The sequence below is a fragment of the Tachyglossus aculeatus genome, chromosome 17 (genome assembly GCF_015852505.1).
Source record: "Tachyglossus aculeatus isolate mTacAcu1 chromosome 17, mTacAcu1.pri, whole genome shotgun sequence".
Classification (NCBI taxonomy): Eukaryota; Metazoa; Chordata; class Mammalia; order Monotremata; family Tachyglossidae; genus Tachyglossus; species Tachyglossus aculeatus.
This window is the reverse complement of record NC_052082.1, coordinates 5,625,297-5,650,492: the sequence shown is the minus strand read 5'-3', so window position 1 is coordinate 5,650,492 and position 25,196 is coordinate 5,625,297. Positions and strand designations below refer to the sequence as shown.

Below are 25,196 nucleotides of genomic sequence, written 5' to 3'. Positions count from 1 at the left end.
ACAGTAAACACTCAATAAATGTCATTGATTGTTTGATTGATCTTCCCTATTCACCATGGACACCTCAAACTGAAAATCTCCAAAACAGAACTCTTCATCTTCCCCCCACAAAACCTTATCTTCTCCCTGTCTTTCCCATCTCTGTCGACAACACCATCATCATCATCAATCGTATTTATTGAGCGCTTACTATGTGCAGAGCACTGAACTAAGCGCTTGGGAAGTACAAATTGGCAAAATATAGAGACAGTCCCTACCCAACAGTGGGCTCACAGTCTAAAAGAGTGAGCTCACAGTCTAGTGGCTCACACCACTATCCTCCCCATGTCACAAGCCCATAATTTTGGCATTATCCTTGAGTCATCTCTCTCGTTCAGCCACATATTCAATCCATCATGAGATCCTATCGGTTCTACCTTCACAGCATCTCCAAAATTTGCCCTTTCCTATTTATCCAAACTGCTACCGTCCTGATCCAAACACTTATCATATCCCACCTTGGCTACTGCATCGGTCTCTTCACTGATACCCTGCTTCCTGTCCTTTCCCACTCCAGTCCAGACATTGCTCTGTGCCCAGATCGTTTTTCTAAAAAAAGTTCAGTCCACATCTCCCCACTCCTCAAGAACCTCCAGTGGTGGCCCATCCACCTTCATATCGAATGGAAGCTCGTTATCATCATCTTTAAAACACTGAATCATCTTGCCCCCTCCTACCTTACTCCATTCTCCCCACCTTCAAAGCCTTATTAAAAAATCACATCTCTCATGAAAGGCCTCCCCCAATTAAGCCCTCTTTTCCTCTCCCTTCTTTGTCCCCTCTGCACTTGTATCTCCATCCTTTAATAACTTGATATTGACCCCACCATGAGCCCTGTAGCATTTATATACATATCTAGAATTTACTTCTATCAACGTCTGTCTTCACTTCTAGATTGTAAGGTCCTTATGGGCAGCGGACGTGGTTACTGACTCTGTTGTATTGTACTCTCCTAAGGGCTTAGTGGAGTGTTTGCCATAAAATAAGTGCTTCATAAATGCCACTGATTAATTATTGATCGAACAAGAGGAGGGAGAATGCAAAAAAATGTCCGATGCAATCTTCCCACTTCCCTGAATCTCAAAGTTTATAAGCTTACAAATCAAAAGTTTATAATGCATGTGGGCGACAGATAAATAATGTGTCTGAATCCACTCATTTTCCTGAATGTTGCATATTAGAATCCAGTCTTTCAGGCAGTAAACTCTTGTTTATATTGATCTAAGTGTAGAGTATTTCATTCGTTTTCAAAACTTCCTTTTACTTGTAGCATCATCTTAGAGATTTGGAAATAACATTACGCTGTCTCCTGGCTTTTCTTTTCCTTCTAACAAATGTTGATTTATTTGCCAGAGGCTTCTAAGGGGAAACAAGTGAACATGCTTTTTCCTCATTTATTTTCTTGCTGTCCCCAGTACCATCAATAATGCCACCAATTATATTAGTACTGTGACGGAAATAGGCTTTATTAGATAATGTCTATCTTGGAGGGTGGATTTCTCAGGAGTCCAGTAGAAACTACCATAAGGTCAAATGTAAACGGCAATTAGCATTTTTTAAGCATTTTTGTACACAGTTTCACTTGATAATCCTGGCATTTTTATGCACCTAAAAATCCAATTTGCAAGGTAGATGAGATTATGTGTTCTGTTGAATTTTCTTTCTTAACCCTGCAGATTTTTGACCCGTTTGCTTATGTAATTTGGGATGGTTGAGTCCAGAATGTGTTTTATAACCCTTTGTATTGCCATTTACCTAGATCATGTAAACATAAAATGTAGGAATGCTTATTTGGAATAACTGAATTAACCTTCAAGCCATCTTCCCTTGATAGCATGGGCAGCAAAAGGGAAAACTTTATATTTGAGCAAACTGGCACCGCATGTCTCTAAAACTAAAACTTCCTAAAATTGTTGAAGTTGCCCCAACTGCTAAGAGGCAAAGACCCAGAGCCGTGAATGGACACCATTTGCCTAATTTATGAGAAGCAGCATGGCTCAGTGGAAAGAGTATGGGCTTTGGAGTCAGAGGTCGTGGGTTCAAATCCCGGCTCCGCCAATTGTGAGCTGTGTGACTTTGGACAAGTCACTTAACTTCTCTGGGCCTCAGTTCCCTCATCTGTAAAATGGGGATTACGACTGTGAGCCCCCAGTGGGACAGCCTGATCAACTTGTAACCTCCCCAGCTCTTAGAACAGTGCTTTGCACATAGTAAGCGCTTAATAAATGCCATCATTATTATTATTAATTTAAACACTACAGGTGGCAGAAGGCAAGGGGAATGTCACTGGAGCAAAGATGGTCGAAATCGGCACACTCATTAGGATAGATGATCCAGGTTGGAAATGTCAGATCTGGATGGAAAATGTTGACTGGAAATTGGGGTGATCTAGTCTAGAATAGCAACAGCCCAGATGGCTTGTTCTCCGCTTTGTCCAAATGACTGGAATCACAGGGAACTGACTGGGGACTTTTGATTTTAAACCTGTGTCAAAGTACAGATTAGTTATAAATCTGACCTCACCACCTTTTCACCCACACTTCACAGGCTTTCTAGGTCAGGTCACCCCATAAATCCTCTGAATAAAAGTCTCCTGATATTTTTTACTTCTCTCTATCACGTGGATTTTTGAAAGCGCTAATTTTGTCTCCAGATTTTCCATGGTTTAGAAAAAAAACTAGACGTTTGTTCTCCTGAATTTTCCTAGTAAATTTTCTTAAGTCTGAATCCTCCATTAGAATGAAAACTCCTTGAGGACAGAGATCTCCGTATGTCTATTGTACTTTCAAAGTACTTAGAGAAGTTCACTGCACTCCGTTAAGTGATCAGTTCATACCGTTACTACTGCTACTAACTATAATAAGTATAACTACTACTATTATTACTACTAATTCTGAGCATCAAACAAGCATATTAAAAAGTGAAGGGGCACATCTAAGTCTGAATAAGGCAAGAAAGGTGGCCTAAGATGTCTTGTCTTATTCCGTCCAGTCATCTCAGACCGTGAACACATCTCTCCCAGAATGAACCCGTTGTTGGGTAGGAACCGTCTCTATATGTTGCCGACTTGTACTTCCCAAGCACTTAGTACAGTGCTCTGCACACAGTAAGTGCTCAATAAATACGATTGAATGAGTGAATGAAAAAACTCCCCACTTCCATCTGCAATCGTTCTGGTAGTGATCCAAAATTTTCTTAGTAAAAATATGGAAATGGCTTACCATTGCCTCCTTCTGCACAATAAACTTGAGTCTCCACCCTCGACTCTCTCCTATGGCTCTGCTCCCCAGCTTAGGTGAGTTTTGACTTATTGCAGATTGCCTTCCATTAGGTAGCCACTGCCTGAGCTAGGAATGGAATAAGTAGACCTCTGCTTGACTCTCCCTCCCATAGTTGACACTGGTAGAGTACTGGAAACTCTCCAGGTGCGACCCTGAGAAGGGGGACTTAAGACTAGCCATTCAATAATTTTTAACTATAGGTGCTAGGCTATTTTTCTGAAAACAGTGCTTACGATGAAGCGTGGTTGTTAATTTATGGAACCTCGGCTGACTCAGTTTCAGAAAAATACTTTCCATATTCATAAGCAGTGAAATGACCTATGTAAGTAAATGAACAGAAATGTTCATTTTTGATCAGCATGAATTGAGGAAACATATCGTACCAACTTTAATGAGTTTTTTTTTTCCTTTATGAGGGAAAAGCATGCCTTTGGTCATTTTCACCATGCAATTACAGGGCTCTGTTAACTAATGTGCTCCCAACTTCATCTGGCTCTCTCCCTCCCTGAGATTGTTAGGTCTTAAAAGAAAAATCTGTGTTTTCTACTTAGTGGCTGCTGCACTTTGAAGAGTGCTACGTGCACCAGAACCACAAGATGAATGTTTCTACTGGATTAGGAAAAAAAATCACAATGTCTGTTTGAGTCAGGCATACGTAGCTCATGTGCCCCTTAAGGCTGCAAACTCATTATGGGCAGGGGACAGACCTATCAACTCTATTTTGTTGTACTCTCCCAAACAGTACAGTGCTCTGTATACAAGTAAGTGCTCAATAAATACTTAATTGAGTTGGCAGAAAACAGGAAGATTTGATCCTAGTACTTTGGTCATGATTCAGCACAGAGAGGCCCAAAGACATTTTATTCTGTGAAACTTCCTTGGGTTTGTATCCCAATGGATCTTCCCAGTGGAAAGCCATTGCCCTTAGATGCTAGCAGTTCTGTACTGATCCACCTCCCCATCTCCAGTCCGAACCAGCGCTGGTGACCATTCTGAAGTGTCCAGGAGAAAAAGGCAGACAACAGCGGGATGGAGATGTCCTGATGCCTGCCTTTTTAGGGCAGGTTTGGAAGTAATATATCAGTTGTCTAGCTCTGTTGCATCGTACTCTTCCAAGCGCTTAATACAGTGCTCTGCACATGGCAAACATTCAATAAATATGACACAGCCTCTCTCCATGGCATACCATTTTCACTATAATTTCTGTTTTCTGTTTCCCATTTCAGCAGTTGCAGCCTCCAGCGATCAGAGCCAAATTCCAATCATCGCCGTGTCTGTCACCGTGGGAGTGATTCTTCTGGCTGTGGTGATCGGTTTCCTCCTCAGTGGGAGGTAAGGGCAGAAGCCAAGACTTCCCAGCTGATCTCTCCCGATCCTTGATCAAATCACTTGCCTGATGAGCTTACCCTTGGCGGAAATCAGGCAAGTGATTTCCAAGTGGCCAAAGTCAAGTGGGTGGACGCATGTCTCGGGGGCTATTTGATCAAGCAAGGTAAAGTCATCACAAGAGCAGTTACCTCTCTAATGTTGCCGGCATAGTAAGCCCTGGGTCTTTATAACATAATTTTGGCCAAAAGAAGGGCATTTTCTTTCCTGATGAAACAGAGCTATTACATCTTACAGAAGTAGAATGCTTACAACTGAAGTTCATGCTCTAAACTATAAGTTCATCTCAAGGCTGTAAGCTCATTCTAGGCAGGGAGTGTGTGAGCTACTTCAGTTGTATTGTACTCTCCCAAGCTCTTAGTGCAGTGCTCTATGCATCGTAAGTGCTCAATAAATACCATGGATTGATTGATTGATGCTCCCTGACAGTTGGAAGAGCCCAATGTGAGCTGATAGGGCTCTCTCTAAGCTGCCAGGACAAACTGATAGGGCTCTCTCTTAACTGACAGGATCCTCTGTGAGCTGGCATGAGTCCAGTGAAATGAAACTCCAGTTTATTTTCATCGAACCCATAGAGTTTCAGTAGAATATTCACTTATGTTTTCCACAAATGCAGAAGCTGCTTATAGTTCTGATTTAATTAAGAACATTAGTCATTTTCTTAGGAACAAGTTGTCCCCATTTTGTGTTGTATGTGAGCTAAGGTGAGTCCAGTGCTCTGCACAAAGTAAGCGCTCAATAAATATGCATGAATGAATGAATGAGTCATTCGCCACCAAACCAGAGCAATTGCAAACCACTGCCCCAGTTCAAATGTTAACTCTGTCTGACTCCAAGGATGGTTTTTAACAGGATCAGCCTTGTAGCACAAATAGAATATTTGTGAGTGAAATGGGTGAGTTTTGACTTTGTATTCTATTTCCCTATTTCCTTTTTTCATTTCCTTTTCTCCCATTCCCCTCTACATCTCCCTGACTTGCTCCCTTTATTCACCAAACCCCATCAGACCCCACAGCACTTAGGTACAACTGCAATTTATGTATTTACATCAATGACTGTCTCCCCATCTAGACCGTAAGCTCATTATAGGCAGGGAATGTATCTGTTAGATTGTTGTGTTGTACAGTGCCAAGGGCTTAGTCCAGTGCTCTGCACCTAATAAGGATTCAATAAATACAATTGATTGATTGATTTCCCCAAGTCAGATTTTGGGACCTAAATTCACTCACCCTCTTTGAGTGCAACTTTTTTCTTAGGGCTTTATCTTAGCTGGATTTGTTATATTGGTTTAAGTCAAGAAAAACCCTGTGGTATGTAGTTCATATTATAATATGCTTGTAATTTTCAATAAGGCACAGGTGGGTAACTCTCACTTTGACTTGCATTAACCCCGAGTCAAAGCCAGGGGAAATGAACACATTTCTACATGTTTTTTTTCTTTATTTATAGTGACTCTTCACATGTTTAAATAAATTGATTATTATTCATTCCCCACCCCCATTTTTTCTGTAAATGTATAGGAAGATTGTTCTTCTCAAGAGATGCGTACTTCACTAAAATAAGTACACATTATTGATACTGACACAAACACCAAATATTTATTCTTTCTCTCTCTCTCTCTCTCACATACACACACACATCTTCATGGAGGGCAAGTCCATATCCATCTTCTAGGTTGTTACTATTTACTTATCACAATACAGCCTACTCTGAAAAAATTTCTCTCATAAGAAAATATTGCTTAAAAGTCAGAATCTCCAAAGTGTCTGGCTATGCATTTATATATTTATCAGTACATTACATTTTCCTTCTGGCAGGGAACATACCTACCAACTCTGTCTCCCGCTTCTAGACACTCCCCCTTGTAGACTGTGAGCCCGTTGTTGGGAAGGGACCGTCTCTAAATGTTGCCAACTTGTACTTCCCAAGCGCTTAGTACAGTGCTCTGCACACAGTAAGCGCTCAATAAATACGATTGAATGAATGAATGAATGCTGGGCCTAGGAATGTGCTGAAGGCAGTACAGTTCTTCTCCAATAAGAATCCATCACAGGCTTGTATTTTTATCAACAATAATGTAGTTTAAAGCCTCCATTTCATCATTTGTGTTTAATACATGTTTTAGTATTCCAGAGGGGCATTTTGGAATGAGAGTAGAATCTTCAGGCAATAACACTGCACTATTCCCTTGCTTAGACAAGTTATTTAGTGTTTATACAACATAAATATGCTTTCCCTTTAGAGTTTATGCGCTGGTCCCTTGCCACCAAAGTTACTGATATGGAGAACCATATAGCATAGAAATTATAAATGGAAACAATAAAGTAGAATATCTTATTTTCTTCTCCCTGCCAACAGAAGATTTTTCCTTGTGGTGATTTTTCCATATTATTTTTCAATGAATTAGAGAAAAAAAAAACTCTGCCTCGGGAAACTATGTTAAAATTGAACAGACTTCTTTGTGCAGATTGTTTTTGATTGCAGTTTGTGCAGATTGATATAATGCATTGCATGGGGGGGGCAATTAACTCTTTGTGCATCAAAGGCCACCTCAAATCTGGAAGAGTAGGAATGACCAGCTGAGAGGAATAACTTCCAAACATCACCTCTTTGTAACTCAGAAAATTAAAGGAAAGGAAAAGAGAGTCAGAGAAACAAACTGAACAATGATAATGCCGCATCCTCAGCTTCCAGACTAGACTGGTGGGAAATACACATCTTGAGCTTTTTGTCATGTCCAAGAGATCATTAATCCCTGGAGGCTTCACCTCAAATGCACCACGTTTCAAACTAAAAAAGCTTTGCTGTGGGCTTTGGAAAATTCAGTGCCAGAAAATGAGATCAGAAGCATCTATGTTGGCTCATTATTTGGTATATAGGTGTAATGAGCGGTAGCAATATTACCCATTTTTCAAAGACATTGCTGTCATTTGCTAATCTGTCCTGAAGTGACACAATTGTGCACAACACATCCGCCGTGAGTTTGACAAGACAGAAACTGGACTGCTAAAGTGCTTGACTGAGCGATGAAGCTGGGATTTAAGAACAGCTGAATTGTAGGCTCAACATTAATCTGGGGGTGATCTATAGAATACTGGCTTTTAAGGTTCGCATTTGACAGCTGCTCACAAACTCTTGGCTGTGTCGAATTGAGGAAAGGTGCTATTGGTTAGGGCCATTCCCTGAGTTTAGGGGAAGTAGGGTTACCAGTGAGTCTGTGAAGGGATTGACTCCATCCCGATTGCACTGCACTTTAACGCTTGTCTGCCTGAATAAGTCCCAAGCAATGTTTAGTTTGCTGAGTTCTCGCCGACCCTGGAAATGTGTCATGTTTCACGTCTGGAGTGAGGTTCAGGGAGGAGACACTCTGGCCTGGAATTGATGCTGCAGGCCACAATCTTTAATGTTATGTCCTAAAACAGTGCATTTAGGACAGAGTTGAAAAGCAGATAGCAACTACTACAGCATCCACTCTGACCCAGATGGCATGTGTGTCATGTAAACGCAGAGGTTGGCTAATCACACTACTACTAATAATAATGTTGATATTTGTTAAGTGCTTACTATATGCCAAGCACTGTTGTAAGCGCTGGGGGAGATACAAGGTAATTAAGGTTGTCCCACATGGGACTCGTAGTCTTTATCCTCATTTTTCCGATGAGGGAACTGAGGCACAGAGAAGCTGTGACTTGCCCAAAGTCACACAGCTGACAAGTGGACATATTAACAACAGGCTCATATGTTGCCAACTTGTACTTCCCAAGCGCTTAGTACAGTGCTCTGCACACAAGTGCTCAATAAATTTGATTGAATGAATGAATGAATGAATAATGGCATTTATTAGCACTTACGATGTGCAAAGCACTGTTCAAAGCACTGGAGCACTGTTCTAAGCGCTGGCTTCATGGCTCAGGGGAAGGAGCCCGGGCTTGGGAGTCAGAGGTCATGGGTTTGAATCCCAGCTCCACCGCTTGTCAGCTGTGTGACCTTGGGCAAGCCACTTAACTTCTCTGTTCCTCAGTTCCCTCATCTGGAAAATGGGGATGAAGACTGTGAGCCCGAAGTGGGACAACCTGATCACCTTGTATCCCCCCAGTGCTTAGAACAGTGCTTTGCACATAGTAAGCATTTAACAAATACCACCATTATAGAAAGCAGTGCTAGTTGCTGCTATGGAAGCAGCATGGCTCTAGTGGATAGAGCACCAGCCTGAGAGTCATGAAGGACCTGGATTTTAATCATACCTCTGCTACTTAATAATAATAATAATGATGGCATTTGTTAAGCATTGTCTGCTGTGTGACCTTGGGGAAGTCACTGAACTTCTCCGTGCCTCCGTTACCTCATTTGTAAAATGGGGATTATGACTGTGAGTCCCATGTGGAACAGAGTGTCATTCCTTCATTCAATCATATTTATTGAGCGCTTACTGTGTGCAGAGCACTGTACCAAGCGCTTGGGAAGTACAAGTTGGCAACATATAGCGACAGTCCCTACCCAACAACGGGCTCACAGTCTAGAGTGTCCAAACTGATTAGCGCATATCTACCCCAGCGCTTAGAACAGTAGCAAGCGCTTAACAAATTATTGTTATCATTGTTGTCACAACCTCAGATCTAATGGCATTAATGCTATAGAGATGGGGAACGGGATGATAATTATAATAATGGTATTTGTTAAGCACTTTGTGCGAAGCACTGTTGATTCATTCATTCAATCGTATTTATTGAGCGCTTACTGTGTGCAGAGCACTGTACTAAGCGCTTGGGAAGTACAAGTTGGCAACATATAGCGACGGTCCCTACCCAACAACGGGCTCACAGTCTACAGTGTCCAAACTGATTAGCGTGCATCTACCCCAGCACTTAGAACAGTAGTAAGTGCTTAACAAATTATTGTTATCGTTGTTGTTATGATCCCAGATCTAATTGCATTAATGCTATAGAGATGGGGAATGGGATAATAATAAAAAAAAATAATAATGATGGTATTTGTTAAGCACTTTGTGTGAAGTACTGTTGATTCATTCATTCATTCAGTCGTATTTATTGAGTGCTTACAGCGTGCAGAGCACTGTACTAAGCGCTTGAGAAGTACAAATTGGCAACATAAAGCAACGGTCCCTACACAATAACGGGCTCACAGTCTAGAGTGTCCAAACTGATTAGCATATATCTACCCCAGCGCTTAGAACAGTAGCAAGTGCTTAACAAATTATTGTTATCATTGTTGTTATGATCCCAGATCTAATGGCATTAATGCTATAGAGATGGGGAATGGGATAATAATAATAATAATAATAATAATAATAATAATAATAATAATAATAATAATAATAATAATGATAATAATAATAATGGTAGCTGTTAAGCATTTTCTTTGTGCGAAGCACTGTTCATTCATTCATTCATTCAATCATATTTATTGAGTGCTTACTGTGTGCAGAGCACTGTACTAAGCGCTTGGGAAGTACAAGTTGGCAACATATAGAGACGGTCCCTACCCAACGGCAGGCTCACTGTTCTAAGCATACTGCATGTCTCAGTGGAAAGAGCTCAGGCTTGGGAGTCAGAGGTCATGGGTTCTAATCCTGGCTTCCCCGCATGTCTGCTGTGTGACCTTGGGCAAGTCACTTAACTTTTCTGAGCCTCGGTTACCTCATCTGTAAAATGGGGATTAAGACTGTGAGCCCCACATGGGACAACCTGATCACCTTGTATTCCCCCCAGCACTTAGAACAGTACTGTGCGCATAGTACACACTTAACAAATGCCATCGTTATTATTCTTATGTTACGGAGACACTGAAGCCGGCAGACCTATGGAATTGGTATTCTGTGGCATAGCTCCATTTTGTAATAGGATTCCCACAGCCTCAGAAACGATCATCCCTATGATCATCTGACCCGGCCTCATTTTTTACTGTGCTCTTCTCAGATAGCTGTGATAACTCGCGGAACTCAAAATAAGACCTGGATACATATTCCAAAATATACAGGTCACAAAAGTATCTCTCAGAGTTGCTGAGCCAAATATAGATTTTAAATGCAAGGCTTCAAAAATCATCTAAATTTAAAGTAGGAATAGATAGACAAGCGTATACGAGAATTCACCCATCTAGTAGCTCTGAAGGGTAAATAAGGAACTCATTACAAATAAAGCTTTGTTGCTTATGACTTAGAAATGAGAGTGAGTTACAAAAATTCAATAAAGCCAGGTGTGTGTATTGACTGAATAGCTGGGATTGTTCTTCCTTGCATGGTGTTGTGATTACAAGCTTTTCTTTTCAGCTTTTGAATTGGAGATAATTGAACAACATATCATCATTTATTAACCGTCAGAGATTTGTGGGGATTGGGCAGAGATTTGTGGGGATTGGGATTCAGTCATCCCGAAAGAGAAGCAGTGTGGTTCATTGGAAAGAGCACGGGCTTTGGAGTCAGAGGTCATGGGTTCGAGTCCCGACTCCGCCACATGTCCGCTGTGTGACCTTGGGCAAGTCACTTAACTTCTCAGAGCTTCAGTTCCCTCATCTGTAAAATGGGGATTAAGACTGTGAGCCCCACGTGGGACACCTTGATCACCTTGTATCCCCCCCAGCACTTAGAACAGTGCTCTGCACATAGTAAGCACTTAACAAATGCCATTATTATTATTATTATTATTATTATTATTATTATTATTATCATTTTCCAATATCAGAAAAAGAATTCGGTATAACAGGAAATAGATGAGTGGCTTGCTTGGAGAGGTAGATGTTTCTAGGAAACTCAGCAGGAGGGAATTAGTGGAGTTTACAACTGTCCTTCCAAACATCAACTTACAGAAAACTCCAGGAAAGAATCCATCCAAGTGGGAGGAAACAGAGAAAAAGGGTCAACTTTGAGAGCACATAGAGCCAGGGAGATGCTCTGGACATGTCACCCCACTGCTCAAAAATCTCCAGTGATCATCCTCCATATCAAGCAAAAACTCCTCACTCTCGGCTTCAAGGCTGTCATCACCTCGCCCCCTCCTACCTCACCTCCCTTCTCTCCTACATCCCAGCCCACTCACTCTGCTCCTCTGATGCCAACTAACCTCCACCCTGTGTATCGTTCTCGCCCGTCCCGCCATCGATCCCTGGCCCATGTCCTACCTCTGGCCTGAAATCATCATCAATCGTATTTATTGAGCGCTTACTGTGTGCAGAGCACTGTACTAAGCGCTTGGGAAGTACAAATTGGCAACATATAGAGACAGTCCCTACCCAACAGTGGGCTCACAGTCTGAAAATGCCCTCCCTCCTCAAATCCACTGAATAACCAGACTTCCCCCCTTCAAATCCCTACTGAAGGCTCACCTCCTCCAAGAGGCCTTCCCAGACTAAGCCCCCCTTTTCCTCAGCTCCCCACTGCAACCGCCCCAACTCGCTCCTTTTGATCTTCTAGACTGTGAGCCCGCTGTTGGGTAGGGACCGTCGCTATATGTTGCCAACTTGTACTTCCCAAGCGCTTAGTACAGTGCTCTGCACACAGTAAATGCTCAATAAATACGATTGAACGAACAGTAAGCACTCAATAAATATGATTTAATGAATGAATGAATCTACCCACTGCCCCACAACACTTGTGTATATATGAACATATTTATAATTCTATTTATTAATATTAATGCCTGTTTACTTGTTTTGATGTGTATTTATCTATAATTCTATTTATTTATATTGATGCTACTGATGCCTGTTTACTTGTTTTGGTATTTTTTTCCCCTTTTTTGACTGTAAGCCCAATTGTGGGCAGGGATTGTCTCTGTTACTGAATTGCACTTTCCAAGCACTTAGTACAGTGCTCTGCACACAGTAAGTGTGCAATAAATATGATGATTGAATGAATGAATGAATGAACCAGGCAGTGGACAGTACCACTGAAAGCCGGACCATCCACTGAAAAAATGGATATATGGCCATCCTCTGTCCTAGGCACTTGTGCATATTTTGGATTGGACTGCTAGTGCCCCAGTGTCTTTTAACTAATGGGTAAGAGCTCACCATCCAAAGCCCCAAATTTGAGATAAAAGACAGAAGACAGAGAAGCAGCAAGGCCTAGTGGAAAGACCACAGGTCTGTGAGTCAGAGGATCTGGGTTCTAATCCTGGCTCCGCCACATATCTGCTTTATGACTTTAGGCCAATCACTCTACTTCCCTGTGCTTCAATTCCCTCATCTGCAAATGGGGATGAAATCCTACTCCCTGGCATTTAGACTGTGAGACCCTTCCGGGATTTTGTCTGACCTCTTTATAATAATAATGGTATTTGTTAAGTGCTTACTATGTGCCGAGCACTGTTCTAAGCGCTGGATAATGATGGCATTTGTTAAGTGCTTACTATGTGCCACACACTGTTCTAAGCGCTGAATAATGATGGCATTTGTTAAGTGCTTACTATGTGCCAAGCACTGTTCTAAGTGCTGAATAATGATGGCATTTGTTAAGCGCTTACTATGTGCCAAGCTCTGTTCTAAGCACTGGGGAAATACAAGGTAATCAGGCTGTCCCACATGGGGCTTACAGTCTTGATCCCCATTTTACAGATGAGGGAACTGAGGCACAGAGAAGTCAAGTGACTTGCCCAAAGTCACACAGTTGATCAGTGGCAGAGCCGGGATTAGAACCTATGACCTCTGACTCCCAAGCCCGGCTCTTTCCACTAAGCCATGTCCCTACTCCAGTGTTAAAGGATAAAATGTTTGTGCCTTTATGCTTAGCAAACATGATAAGAAAATACATTTTTTTCATCCTCACCTCAGATAATTCAGACCTTTGACATCATCCCAAACCATTGCTGAGGTACACCCTCTGAATTGTCAGCTGTGTGACCTTGGGCAAGTCACTTAACTTCTCTGGGCCTCAGTTCCCTCATCTGTAAAATGGGGATTAAGACTGTGAGCCCCCTGTGGGACAACCTGATACCCTTGTAACCTTCCCAGCGCTCAGAATGGTGCTTTGCGCATAATAAGCGCTTAATAAATGTCATTATTATTCTTATTATTATTATTACTAATTAGGGATGGTGGCAGTGTTTGAGTCACTGACACGTGAATCTTGAAAGGGAAGAAAAAATCACAACCTGGAGCAAAAGAAATCGTATTAGATGTGATTTCCCTCAAGAAAGTTCGTCTCCGGTACATGACAGTTGTCCAAGGTCACAAGCTGGCAAGTGGTGGGGCCAAGATTCATTCATTCAGTGAGTCAGCCAATCGTATTTATTGAGCACTTACTATGTGCAGAGCACTGTACTAAGCACTTGGGAAGTACAAGTTGGCAACATATAGAGATGGTCCCTACAGAACAGCGGGCTCATAGTCTAGAAGGGGGAGACAGACATTCATTCATTCAATTGTATTTATTGAGTGCTTACTGTGTGCAGAGCACTGGACTAAGCACTTGGGAAGTACAAGTCGGCAACATGTAGAGACGGTCCCTACTCAACAGTGGGCTCACAGTCTAGAAGGGGGCTCACAGTCTCGAAGGGGGAGAACATATTAACAAAATAAAATAACTAGAATAAATGTGTACAAATAAAATAAATAAATAGAGTAATAAATACAAACAACCATATATACATATATACAGGTGTTGTGGGGAGGGGAAGGAGGTAAGGCGGGGGGGATGGGGAGGGGGAAGGGGGGAGAGGAAAGAGGGGGCTCAGTCTGGGTACAGATTCGAACCCATGTCTTTCTGACTCCAAGGCCCATGCTCTAACCACTAGGCTACACTGGCTCTCAAACTCCCGGGTATGGGCTTTTTCCAGTAGGCCAGATTGTAGTCTACATATCTTTGTTGTGATGACATTTTTAGGACACCTTTGTTGTCTGTCTCCCCCTTCTAGACTGTGAGCCCACTGTTGGGTAGGGACCATTTCTATACGTTGCCAACTTGTAATAATAATAATAATAATAATAATAATAATAATAATAATGGCATTTATTAAACACTTACTATGTGCCAAGCACTGTTCTAAGCACTGGGGAGGTTACAAGGTGATCAGGTTGTCCCATGTGGGGCTCACAGTCTTCATCCCCATTTTACAGATGAGGGAACTGAGGCACAGAGAAGTGAGCTGACTCGCCCAAAGTCACACAGCTGACAAGTGGCAGAGCCAGGATTTGAACCCATGACCTCTGACTCCAAAGCCCGGGCTCTTTCCGCTGAGCCAGGCTGCTTCTCGAGCAGCGCTCGTACTTCCCAAACGCTTAGTACAGTGCTCTGCACACAGTAAGCGCTCAATAAATACGATTGAATGAATACAGGGTTTTCATAAGGCTTTAAGGATGTCCAGATCATGAGTCATAAATGCAGTTAGAAGTGTCACTCAAGACATCATTTTTGCCATTTTGTCCCTTCCTCCTAGCTTCGTCCCCTTTTCCTATTTTGCAACACATTCTGGCCATTCCTTCAGCAAGCCATTATTCTCTTCTCGAGGCCTTCTCTCTTTGATAGAGTTTCCATTTCCTATTTATAAAATCAATATATAAATGATCAAATCAAGTAAATAAATAAATCAAAATATAAATCAATTTCCGACCCTAATCCAAGGTTGGCTAGAGCGCCCTCTGCTGCTTTTACTTGGCATCTGTTCTTGAAATGTCCTGGTCTCTGGCATGAACGGGAAGGTGAACCATTAAAAACTAAAGGTTGTAGGGAAGGATTGACAAAAAAACCCCACATCTTTCACTTATTTTCCTAAAGGAATTAGAGAGAATTTTGTCAAACCAAATCCAATGAGCCGGTTTAGGATACTCACATCATCCCTGGTATAGGTTAGTCGTTTGAAACAATTTTGAACCAAGTCAAGGTCATTTGGAAAGGATTGCTTCCTGTGAGAATGAGAAAAAGACATCCACCTGCCAGAAATCCAGAGCTTTTAACCTCGTTCGTCATAAAAAAAGGACGTTGTGACAGTTTATGATAAGGAAAAATCATTCTGCTTGTTTATCATTGTGAAAATCATGAATGAAAGCTTAATGCTTTCTTATGATCTCTGTCTGCTCCCTTTCCCATTAGCGTGATTAAAAAAGAGATAGTGAATCATCATTATACCACAACACTGAAAAGAACAAATTGAAATATTAGCTCACTAGTCCAAACACCAAGTTACCCTTTCTTTCCATTCCTATGCTTTTTGGATTGCTCTCCCTAAATATTTGATTCAGGGAGTGGAAAGAGAGGCATTTCTGGTTCAATTATATGTTTGTGGGTGTGTATTTGCACACACACACACACACACACAATTGAAAAAGAAACATCCCTCTCTCCATGTATATACGATATAGCATATACGCAGAGGAAAAACAAAGTTGGACCTTGGTAGTGTTTTGTTAGAACGAAGGCATCTTTCAATGATACACAATCCTTTGTCACTTGAACTCCAAACAACAGCAGCAATTTCAATGGTATTTATTGATCACCTATTAAAGGATATGCATTTTTCAGGTACTCATTCCCATATTCCATGATTCATTCATCTATTTCATAGTGAAGCATTTATCAATCGTTTATTGAGTGCTTACTAAGTACAGAACATTGTTCTAAGCACTTTGGAGAATGCAGTATAACAGAGTTGGTAGATACATTCTTTGCCCACAATGAGCTTACAGTCTAGAGGGGGAGAAAGACATTAATATAAATAAAGTAACTTACAGAAACGTACATAATTGCCATAGGGCTGAGGGAGGGGTGAATAAACGACGCAAGGGTGATGCAGAAGAGAGTGGGAGAAGAAGAAATGGAGGTTTAGTCAGGGAAGGTCTCTTCAATAAATGAATCAATCTTATGCATTGAGCACTTACTCTGTGCAGAACACTAAGCCCTTGGAAGAATTCAATATAACAGAGTTGGTAGATATGTTCCCTGTCTAAAGTGAATTAATAATCTAGAAGGAATCTCCTCTTGAAGATGTGCTTTCAATAAGGTTTTAGAGAAGCAGTATGGCTCAGTGGAAAGAGCATGGGCTTTGGAGTCAGAGGTCATGGGTCCAAATCCCGGCTCCGCCAATTGTCAGCTGTGTGACTTTGGGCAAGTCACTTAACTTCTCTGTACCTCAGTTAACTCATCTGTAAAATGGGGATGAAGACTGTGAGCCCCCCGTGGGACAACCTGATCACCTTGTAACCTCCCCAACGCTTAGAACAGTGCTTTGCACATAGTAAGCGCTTAACAAATGACATCATTATTATTATTAAAGGTGGGGAGAGGGGTCATCTGTCGGGTATGAAGGCAGAGGCTGTTCTAGGATGGAGGCAGGCTCTGGGTGGGACATCAGCAGTGAGATGATAGAAGAGATTGAAGGAGAGAAAGCAGTGGCCTGTGAGTTAGAGCCTGGGGGTCCTAATCCAGGCTCTGAAACAACTCTGCTGCATAACCTTGGGCAAGTCACTTAACTTCTCAGTACCTCAGTTACCTTGTCTGTAAAATGGGGATTGAGACCACTCATGTGATACAGAGACGGGGACTATTCCTTCGTGATTAACTTGAATCTAGTCCAGCACTTAGAATAGTGCTTGACATATAGTAAGCAGTTAACAAATGCTAACAATGATTATTATTGTTATTATTAGTGAGTAGTTTGGAAATAGGGGAGAAGAGTGTGTAGGCTGGGCTATAGTAGGAAAGCAGTGGAAAAAAAGACAGGAGGGGGCAAGGTGATTGGGTGCTTTAAAATAATAATAATAATAAGAAGAAGAATGGCATTTATTAAGTGCTTACTATGGGCTAAGCACTGGGGAGGTTACAAGGTGATCAGGTTGTCCCACGGGGGGCTCATTGGCTTAATCCCCATTTTACAGATGAAGTAACTGAGGCACAGAGAAGTGAAGTGACTTGCCCAAAATCACACAGCTGACAATTGGCGGAGCTGGGATTTGAACCCATGACCTCTGATTCCAAAGCCCGTGCTCTTTTCCACGGGCTTAAAGATATGGTAAGGAGTTTCTATTTGATGCAGAGGTGGCTGGACGGCCATAAGAGGTTCTTGAGGAGTGGGGAAATGCGGATTGAATGATTTTGTAGAAAAATGGCTCAGGGAGTAGAGTGAAGTATGGACTGGAATGGGGAGAGACAGAAGGCAAGGAGGTCAGCCAGGAGGCTGACGCAGTAATCATGGCAGGATCGGATGAAGACTGTGAGCCCCACGTGGGACAATCTGATCACCTTGTATCCTCCCCAGTGCTTAGAACAGTGCTTTGTACATAATGAGCACTTAACAAATGCCATTATTATCATTATTATTAACCTGGTAGTACTTTTGATGGAGAAGAGGTGGATTTTAGTGATGTTAGGAAGGTAGATCTAACAGGATTTGGTATAATAATAGTAATAATAATGATGGCATTTGTGAAGCACTTACTATGTGCAAAGCACTGTTCTAAGCGCTGGGGGGGATACAAGGTGATCAGGTTGTCCCAAGTGGGTCTTACAGTCTTCATCCCCATTTTACAGATGAGAGAACTGAGGCATAGAGAAGTTAAGTGTCTTTCCCAAAGTCACACAGCTGACAAGTGGCAGAGTCAGGATTTGAACCCATGACCTCTGACTCCCAAGCCCGTGCTCTTTCCACTAAGCCACCCTGCTATTCTAAAGTTAGGGAGACAACAGGGATTGGCCAGGAAGATAAGGAGTTCTATTTTGGACACGTTAACTTTGAGAAGTCGGTAGAACATCCAAGTAGAGATATACTGAAGGCAGGAGGAAAAATGAGATTGCAGAGAGGAAGCAAGATCTGGGTTGGATTTGACAACCATCCACATAGACATGGTAGTTGAAACCATTGGAGAGAATAAATTCTCCAAGAGCATAGAAATATATGGATAATAGAGGGAACCCAGAATTAAGCCCTGAGGGACTTCACAGTTAGGGGGTGGGAGGCATTTTTATGACTCCCTGTTGTTCTCTTTGCTTTTCCTCTGAAAACTCTGACAGAGAGAGAGAGAATGAGAGAGAATGAGAGAATGAGAATATTTCTCTGTCTCCCCAGTAGTGGATAAGCGCCTTGTGGACTTGTGCTTAGTACTCAATCTTGCCATTCTCTCCTTTCTCCAATTCTTCATTTGGATGTAAGGGTATCCCAGTAGTATTAAAAACTACCTGCCACCCGTTCAAAAGCATTTCCAAACAAAACTATAAAATGCAAGTACAGTCATGTTTCTCAGTCATAGGTAGAAACTGAGACCTCTATTGGGTGCAGAGCCCCTGCACTGAACATCTAAGAGAGTATAGTAGTAACCATAGAGACAATCCCTGCTTACAAGGAGGATGAAATCAGTCAGGGGATAGTAACACAAAATTATTTACAGACGGGAGGAGAAAAAAATAATGTAAAGATGAAATCGAAGTTTAGACCAAAATCAAAGTTAGTACAGTGCTCTGCACACAGTAAGTGCTCACTAAATATGATTGAATGGATCTTAGTACGTTGTTAAGCTTTGCCAATTGAGTTATCTTAAGATCAGTGTTTCAGAAATGACTTCACCCTCAGGGCAAATACAGCTTCAACTACCCTGTCTCTGTGCATGGTTGTCAAATCCAGCCCTCCACAATTATTAATCGCATAGTGGTGCTTACAAGCTCTGTTGTATTGTGCTCGTTCAAGTGCTTAGAACAGTGTTCTGTACACAGTAAGCATTCAATGATGCCATTGATTGATGGGCTCTCACTACCTCTCCACTGTCATCTGGCCTTCTTCGTTGTTTTCAAGCAGTGTAAGCCTTTGAAACATGCTCAGTGGCTCTTGGTCCTTATGATTCTTTGCATTGATGTTCAAAGGTTTCACCCTGAAAACACTTATGCCAACCTTCCAGTCTCCGTGGAGGGAGAGTCCTAACCTTCTTCTAGTCCTTCTATCATCGAGAGAGAGAGAGAGAGAGAGAGAGAGAGAGAGAGAGAGAGAGAGAGAGAGAGAGAGAGAGAGAGAGAGAGTTAAGTGAAGTGTGAATGGGTATGTTAAATGGTGACGAAATGTGAGGGGTTGTGTGCAATTACAAAATGATGTGTGCAAGAATTATTATTCCAGTCTGAAGTATCAGCTTTTAGGCGGAATTGGTTGAAAGACAAGGTTGACCTGGAATTATAGCAATAAGACATTATTTCCCATAGATAAGACTGAGCAATGAGTTGTATTTCCTAATTTCATCTGTAGCACATTCATTCTGAGCACAAAGGGTTTTGCTTCTTTGGTTTCAAAACTAGTGAATAAGAGGTTGGATTTGATTGTCTTATTTCTTGTTGTTGATTATTATTACTATTAAGGTATGCTAAAAACTTGTAAGAAATGTTTTTGAAAAGAACACCAGATTTTGCTCTTGTTTTAGATACTGAATCATCACATCACATAGACTGTAGTATAAAATACAGCTCCTATGACATGATACATTTGAGGGTTATATTTCTGGAGGGATAATCATATTGGCTCAGTAGCAGGAAAACTTGGTTCCTTTGTGCCCTAGCCACTCTTTATAGGCATACTGATCAACTTAGCTAAAAAATCATTTAATTAAAGTCTTTTGAGGTTCTAACCAACTTCTACTATCACATGTTGGGCTTTTAAAAGATACCCTGGAACTCCTTGGTCTAATAAAGACTAAGATTTTTCCTCTAAGTGTGACCTTCATCAGCTTCTTGCTAATTGAACAGAAAGGATTTTGTTTGTCTAGTGCCACCACGGGAAACCCGAAGAACTAGAAGTGGGCCAAAGTATGGACAAACTGTGCTAATGATAATTATACTAATGATAATAATAATAATAAAAACATAATGATAGCTATAATAATAGTGTAATTTTTAAGTGCTCAGTATGTGCCCTACATTTTAGTAAGCACTAGTATAGACACAGTAGAAACAGATCAGACACAATCCCTGTCCCACATGTGGTTTACAGTCTATGGTCAAAGAAGAATAGATATTTAATCCCCATTTTCAGGTGAGAAAACTGAAACACAGAGAAGTTTAATCACTTGCCCAAGGTCATACAGCGGTCAAGTGGTGGAACTGGGATAGAAATCCAGGTCTCGTGATTCCGGACCCATGCTCTTTTCCTTAACTAGAGTGTTGATAATTCTAAAACATTGTATCTATTCAATTTTAAGCATGCTGACTCTGTACCAGCATGAGATTACACTGGCATACCGCACTACTTCTTAGCGACATCAAACAAGCAGGTGACAAGATTTATTGTAAGCTGATTCCTTTGTGTAAGAGGAAGGTCTGTGAGAAAAGGTAAAGGTGGTTATTACTTCTAAGACATGAGACAATACTTGGGTTAGAGTTTGGGTCACCGTATCTGTGAGGGAAGACCTCCAGTCTCAACCAGTTCCATAAATTAAATGAAATTCTCTTTACAGTTGAAGAAAAGAGAAAACTTCAGGTTGTATCTAAAGATTAAAAACATTTAACCCTGTAGAATGAACACTTGGGTAATATTTTACATTATTTTACTACTTTGGAGAAAATAATGACAAGTACAGGGATATGAGAAAGGACAGTAAAACTGGATCATCATCATCACCAATGGTGTTTATTGAGTGCCTACTCCATGTAGAGCACTGTCTAAGCATTTTGGAGAAGAAACATCATTTGCTTCATGCATAACCACCCACTTTCTTTCCAATCCTTTATGAATTCAAAGCACAACTTTCATTCATTCATTCAATCGTATTTATTGAGTGCTTACTGTGTGCAGAGCACTGTGCTAGCTCTTGGAAAGTACAATTTGGCAAAAATAAACTTGTAGTCACTGGTCAGGAAGATTGGGATTTCTTAAACCAAAACTGGCTTAGTTTTATTATGAAAAGTGTGCTTTAATTACTACCTAACATATTTGAAATGTAAAAATCTCAGACAGTTGCTGTATCTTTCTGGAATTTTATAAATATTTTTTTTTAATCAGTTGATGCTGTCGACTCCAAGGGAAAGAAAGAAATCATGACCCAGAAAATTTAGAACCAGTTTTGGTCTTTAACCCTTTCAGGTTACACCCAGACCATATGAGTATGAGTAATTCCGTGTATTCACAAAATGAGAGCATCACTGACCATCCCAAAATCAAACAGGAAAAGGTTTCAAAACCTGTTAGAAAAAGTACATTTCATGCATTTTTAAAAATCAGTGAACTGCTTTTGAAAATCAACTTATTGAGTTGTATCCCATATTTTGAAGGGTAAGTTCAGAGCTTCTGGATTACATGGGGTAAAAGTGCTCTAACACGTGACAATGTCCACTGTGTTTGAGTTTTTCAACACCTTTACCCCAACAAGTCCATGTATCTGAACTTCAAAATATGAGAGAAATACCTTCAATGTGGTGGTTATCATTACTGTTATTATTATTACTGCTATTGTTATAAGCTTAGTCAAAATGTGAGGGTTTCTCAATATGCTGTAAGAATCTGATTTGCAAGACCTTTAGAAGACCAAATTCATAGATCATCTTGCACTTTCCACTTGTTTCATTGTTCACAAGTCGAGTGCCCTCATCCCTAAGGCCAGTGGAATGCAAATGGAATAGAAATCATTTTAGATGCATCTTCACTGCTACAAGCCCTGGTCATACACCCTCTCTCAGACTTTATACTCAATCATAGCACTTAGTACCTCAGTTGGGACACGACTGGGAGGAATGAGAGACTGTATATAGCACTAGCACTAAAATCGTTCCCTTCACTAGATTTTCATTCCTGAAGTCTCAGAGCCAAAGCTCCCCCTTGGATAAGAGACTCCATCTGCAGAGAAACCCTTCCAAAAGCATTAGTGGAATTCTTCCTGAGAGCAATTTCCATTGAAATAGCATCTCTGCCGTCCCTTGATCTTTATCCCATTCATTTCTAGACTATTTAGAAAGCTAATTTTACCAATGACTCTTCCCTTTCTTTCTAATTCCATCCCTTTTTAAGCATGAAAATAAGGTAAATGCTTTGATGGTATAGAAAGTATGAAATGCTAGAATTTCCTGAGCCGTATTCCTCGTTTAAAATCTTAACAGAAAGGCTAGTTAGGTTGGTCCCCACTCTTTGTCGTTCTTTCAGGCAAGACACACATGGACAAAATTGCATGGAAGAGTATCTCAATCTTGCTGATAAATGTCTCTGATATTTTTAGCCTACTATTAATTGAATTCTCTTTGCATGTGGGCACTTGGTGATAACCGTATTTAATTGAAGTAAATTATTATTGTCTTTCAGTATGTATCAATGAAAAGATCAGAATGTTTAGAAGTTTATATATTTTGTGATCATGCATACATATACCTAAACCTATGTGATATATGTATATGTTACCATATGCTATAGACAAATCATATAGAACATTGTAAAATCTAAAATACGTTTTTAAGAAAGAAATGAAGTTTAAAAGTTGCATTTATACATAATGGACGTAACAAAACTTAATCTCCCCCTGACAGAGAGATAAGTACCTCTGCCATATATAATGCAGCAATCATCCTAGCCTGACACCTCTTACATAAGTCTCATTATCAATCAATCACATTTATTGTGTGCTGAGCACCAAACTGGGAGATTACAGTGGAAATTAGTAGGCATGATCCCTGCCTTCAATTGTTGTCCATCTAGTGGCAATAATATTTTCCAAACTCGGAATTCTTTTTGAAAATTCGTTACACGGAATGTTCCTCCCAATGAATAAGCTTGACCAGTGTCCCTAAATAACACTTACACCCTGATTCTCAACCAAATTCCCCCAATACATTTGCTGTGGTTTAGTACCTTCTAGTTCATTCATTCAATCATATTTATTGAGTGCTTACTGTAAGCAGTGCACTGTACTATGCACTTGGGAAGTACAAGTTGGCAAGTCCCTACCGAACAACGGGCTCACAGTCTAGAAGGGGAGACAAATGACAAAACAAACATTTAATGATCACTATCACAATCAATGTCGCTACTCTCCTTTTCTCACAATCTATGTGGAGCACATCTAATCCACCAGTCAGTAGTATATACTGAGCACCTTGCAGAATACTTTCCTGAGCACTTGGGAGAGTGCAAATAAAATCAGTAGACATCCCTGCTCTCATGGAGCTTAGAACCTAACGAGGGGAGTTGTACTCACCTTGATTCCACATGAATTCGGCCTGATGATAATCCGGGGAGCGAGAAGAGCAGGCAGTTGAAGCGTTTCACGGTTTGCTTGTGTAATCTTGAGGTAGTGGGAGCTGTACTTTATCTTGGGATTTTGTGTTTGCTTTTCAGTTGCTGCGAATGTGGCTGTGGCAGGGCTTCTTCCCTCTGTGCCGTTGCCCATCCAAGCCTAATATGGTCAGTGTTCCCGTCCCGTTTTTGCTCCTGTATTCTGTCCCACGTTCATGTTTCTCTGTGCCGTGTGCCTTGTTCTTCTCTCCGCGCCCATCCCCAGAAGCAGTGCACCGACTTACTCGGTCCTTATCTCAGTCCGGTAGCGCTTCCGTAGATGGACGTGGGACTTAGGGGCCAATGCTGGATCCTGGTGGATCGTTCCAGGAAACCTGGATCGAGAACCTAGCATGTGATCCTGAGGGCACGTGTCATGCTGCATTTAGGTAGTAGCACTCCATCAAAATTGCCTCCAAAAGCCTAGTTTTCCAATGGCTAGAGGAAGGAAGTTATATTCGCTAGCGTATTGGTGTTGCATTCCCCGGTGCTGTTTCCGTGTCGCAATGGAAAACAGTGTGTCACTATTGAAAAAGTAAAGCGTGACAGGTTGCATCGCCCATGGACAAGCCTAGTGGATAGAGCATGTGCCTCGGAGTCAGAGGACCTAGGTTTGAAACCCAGCTCTACCATGTACTTAATGTGTGACCTTGGGCAAGTCACTTAACTTTCCTGTGCCTCAATTCCCTCATCTGCAAAATGGGGATTTAATACCTGCCTTTTCTTATATTTAGACTGTGAGTCCCATGTGGGACCTTATTGTCTTGTATACACCTTAACACTTAGTACTGTGCTTGACACACAGTAAGCACTTAAATATAATAATAATAATTATTATTATTATTAATTGGCATGAAACCACAACACCCTCACCCATATATGCATAACGACGAAGTGTTTTGTCCCATGGGGTATTTAAAAATGAAGGAGGTGTCACTTAGAAGGCATCAATTGATCCTCGCGGTTTGATTAGACTTGTTCATGAAAGGTAAAAACACATATCCTGTTTGGAGCAGCATTAGAATGGGTGAGTCTGCCTCTCCTTCATGGAGGTCTCAAGGCCGGCAATTTCCCAATTCCAGAACCTGGATTTAGATTGTTGACTTGGTAGGAAGCTATGTAAAGTCTCCAAGCTCCGAGCTGTACGGTTTATTACATGTTTGAAGAGGCTCATGCATGATATTTACCTTGCTCCTCCAAGTTTGTTCTTGAGGCAATTAATCAAGAAAATGAAATATGGGCATATGAACTCGTGTTTATGTTTTTGGTCAAAAAAAGTCCCAAATAGTGAATGTATTAGTCCCTTATCCTTTCT

At 41.1% G+C, this 25,196-nt stretch overlaps 1 protein-coding gene across 10 annotated transcripts in view; it reads left to right on the top strand.

Annotated features, from left to right (window-relative positions):
- EPHA5 (EPH receptor A5) overlaps window positions 1-25,196 on the top strand; it is a 381,267-nt gene that overhangs the window by 290,317 nt on the left and 65,754 nt on the right. For 9 of the 10 annotated variants that reach the window (XM_038759034.1, XM_038759031.1, XM_038759030.1 and 6 more), the window contains 2 exons: window positions 4,547-4,652; window positions 23,945-24,010. In XM_038759034.1, the coding sequence (XP_038614962.1) occupies window positions 4,547-4,652; window positions 23,945-24,010 (172 nt within the window). The remainder of the gene's footprint in view (window positions 1-4,546; window positions 4,653-23,944; window positions 24,011-25,196) is intronic. The other variant, XM_038759028.1, reaches the window with a different exon arrangement.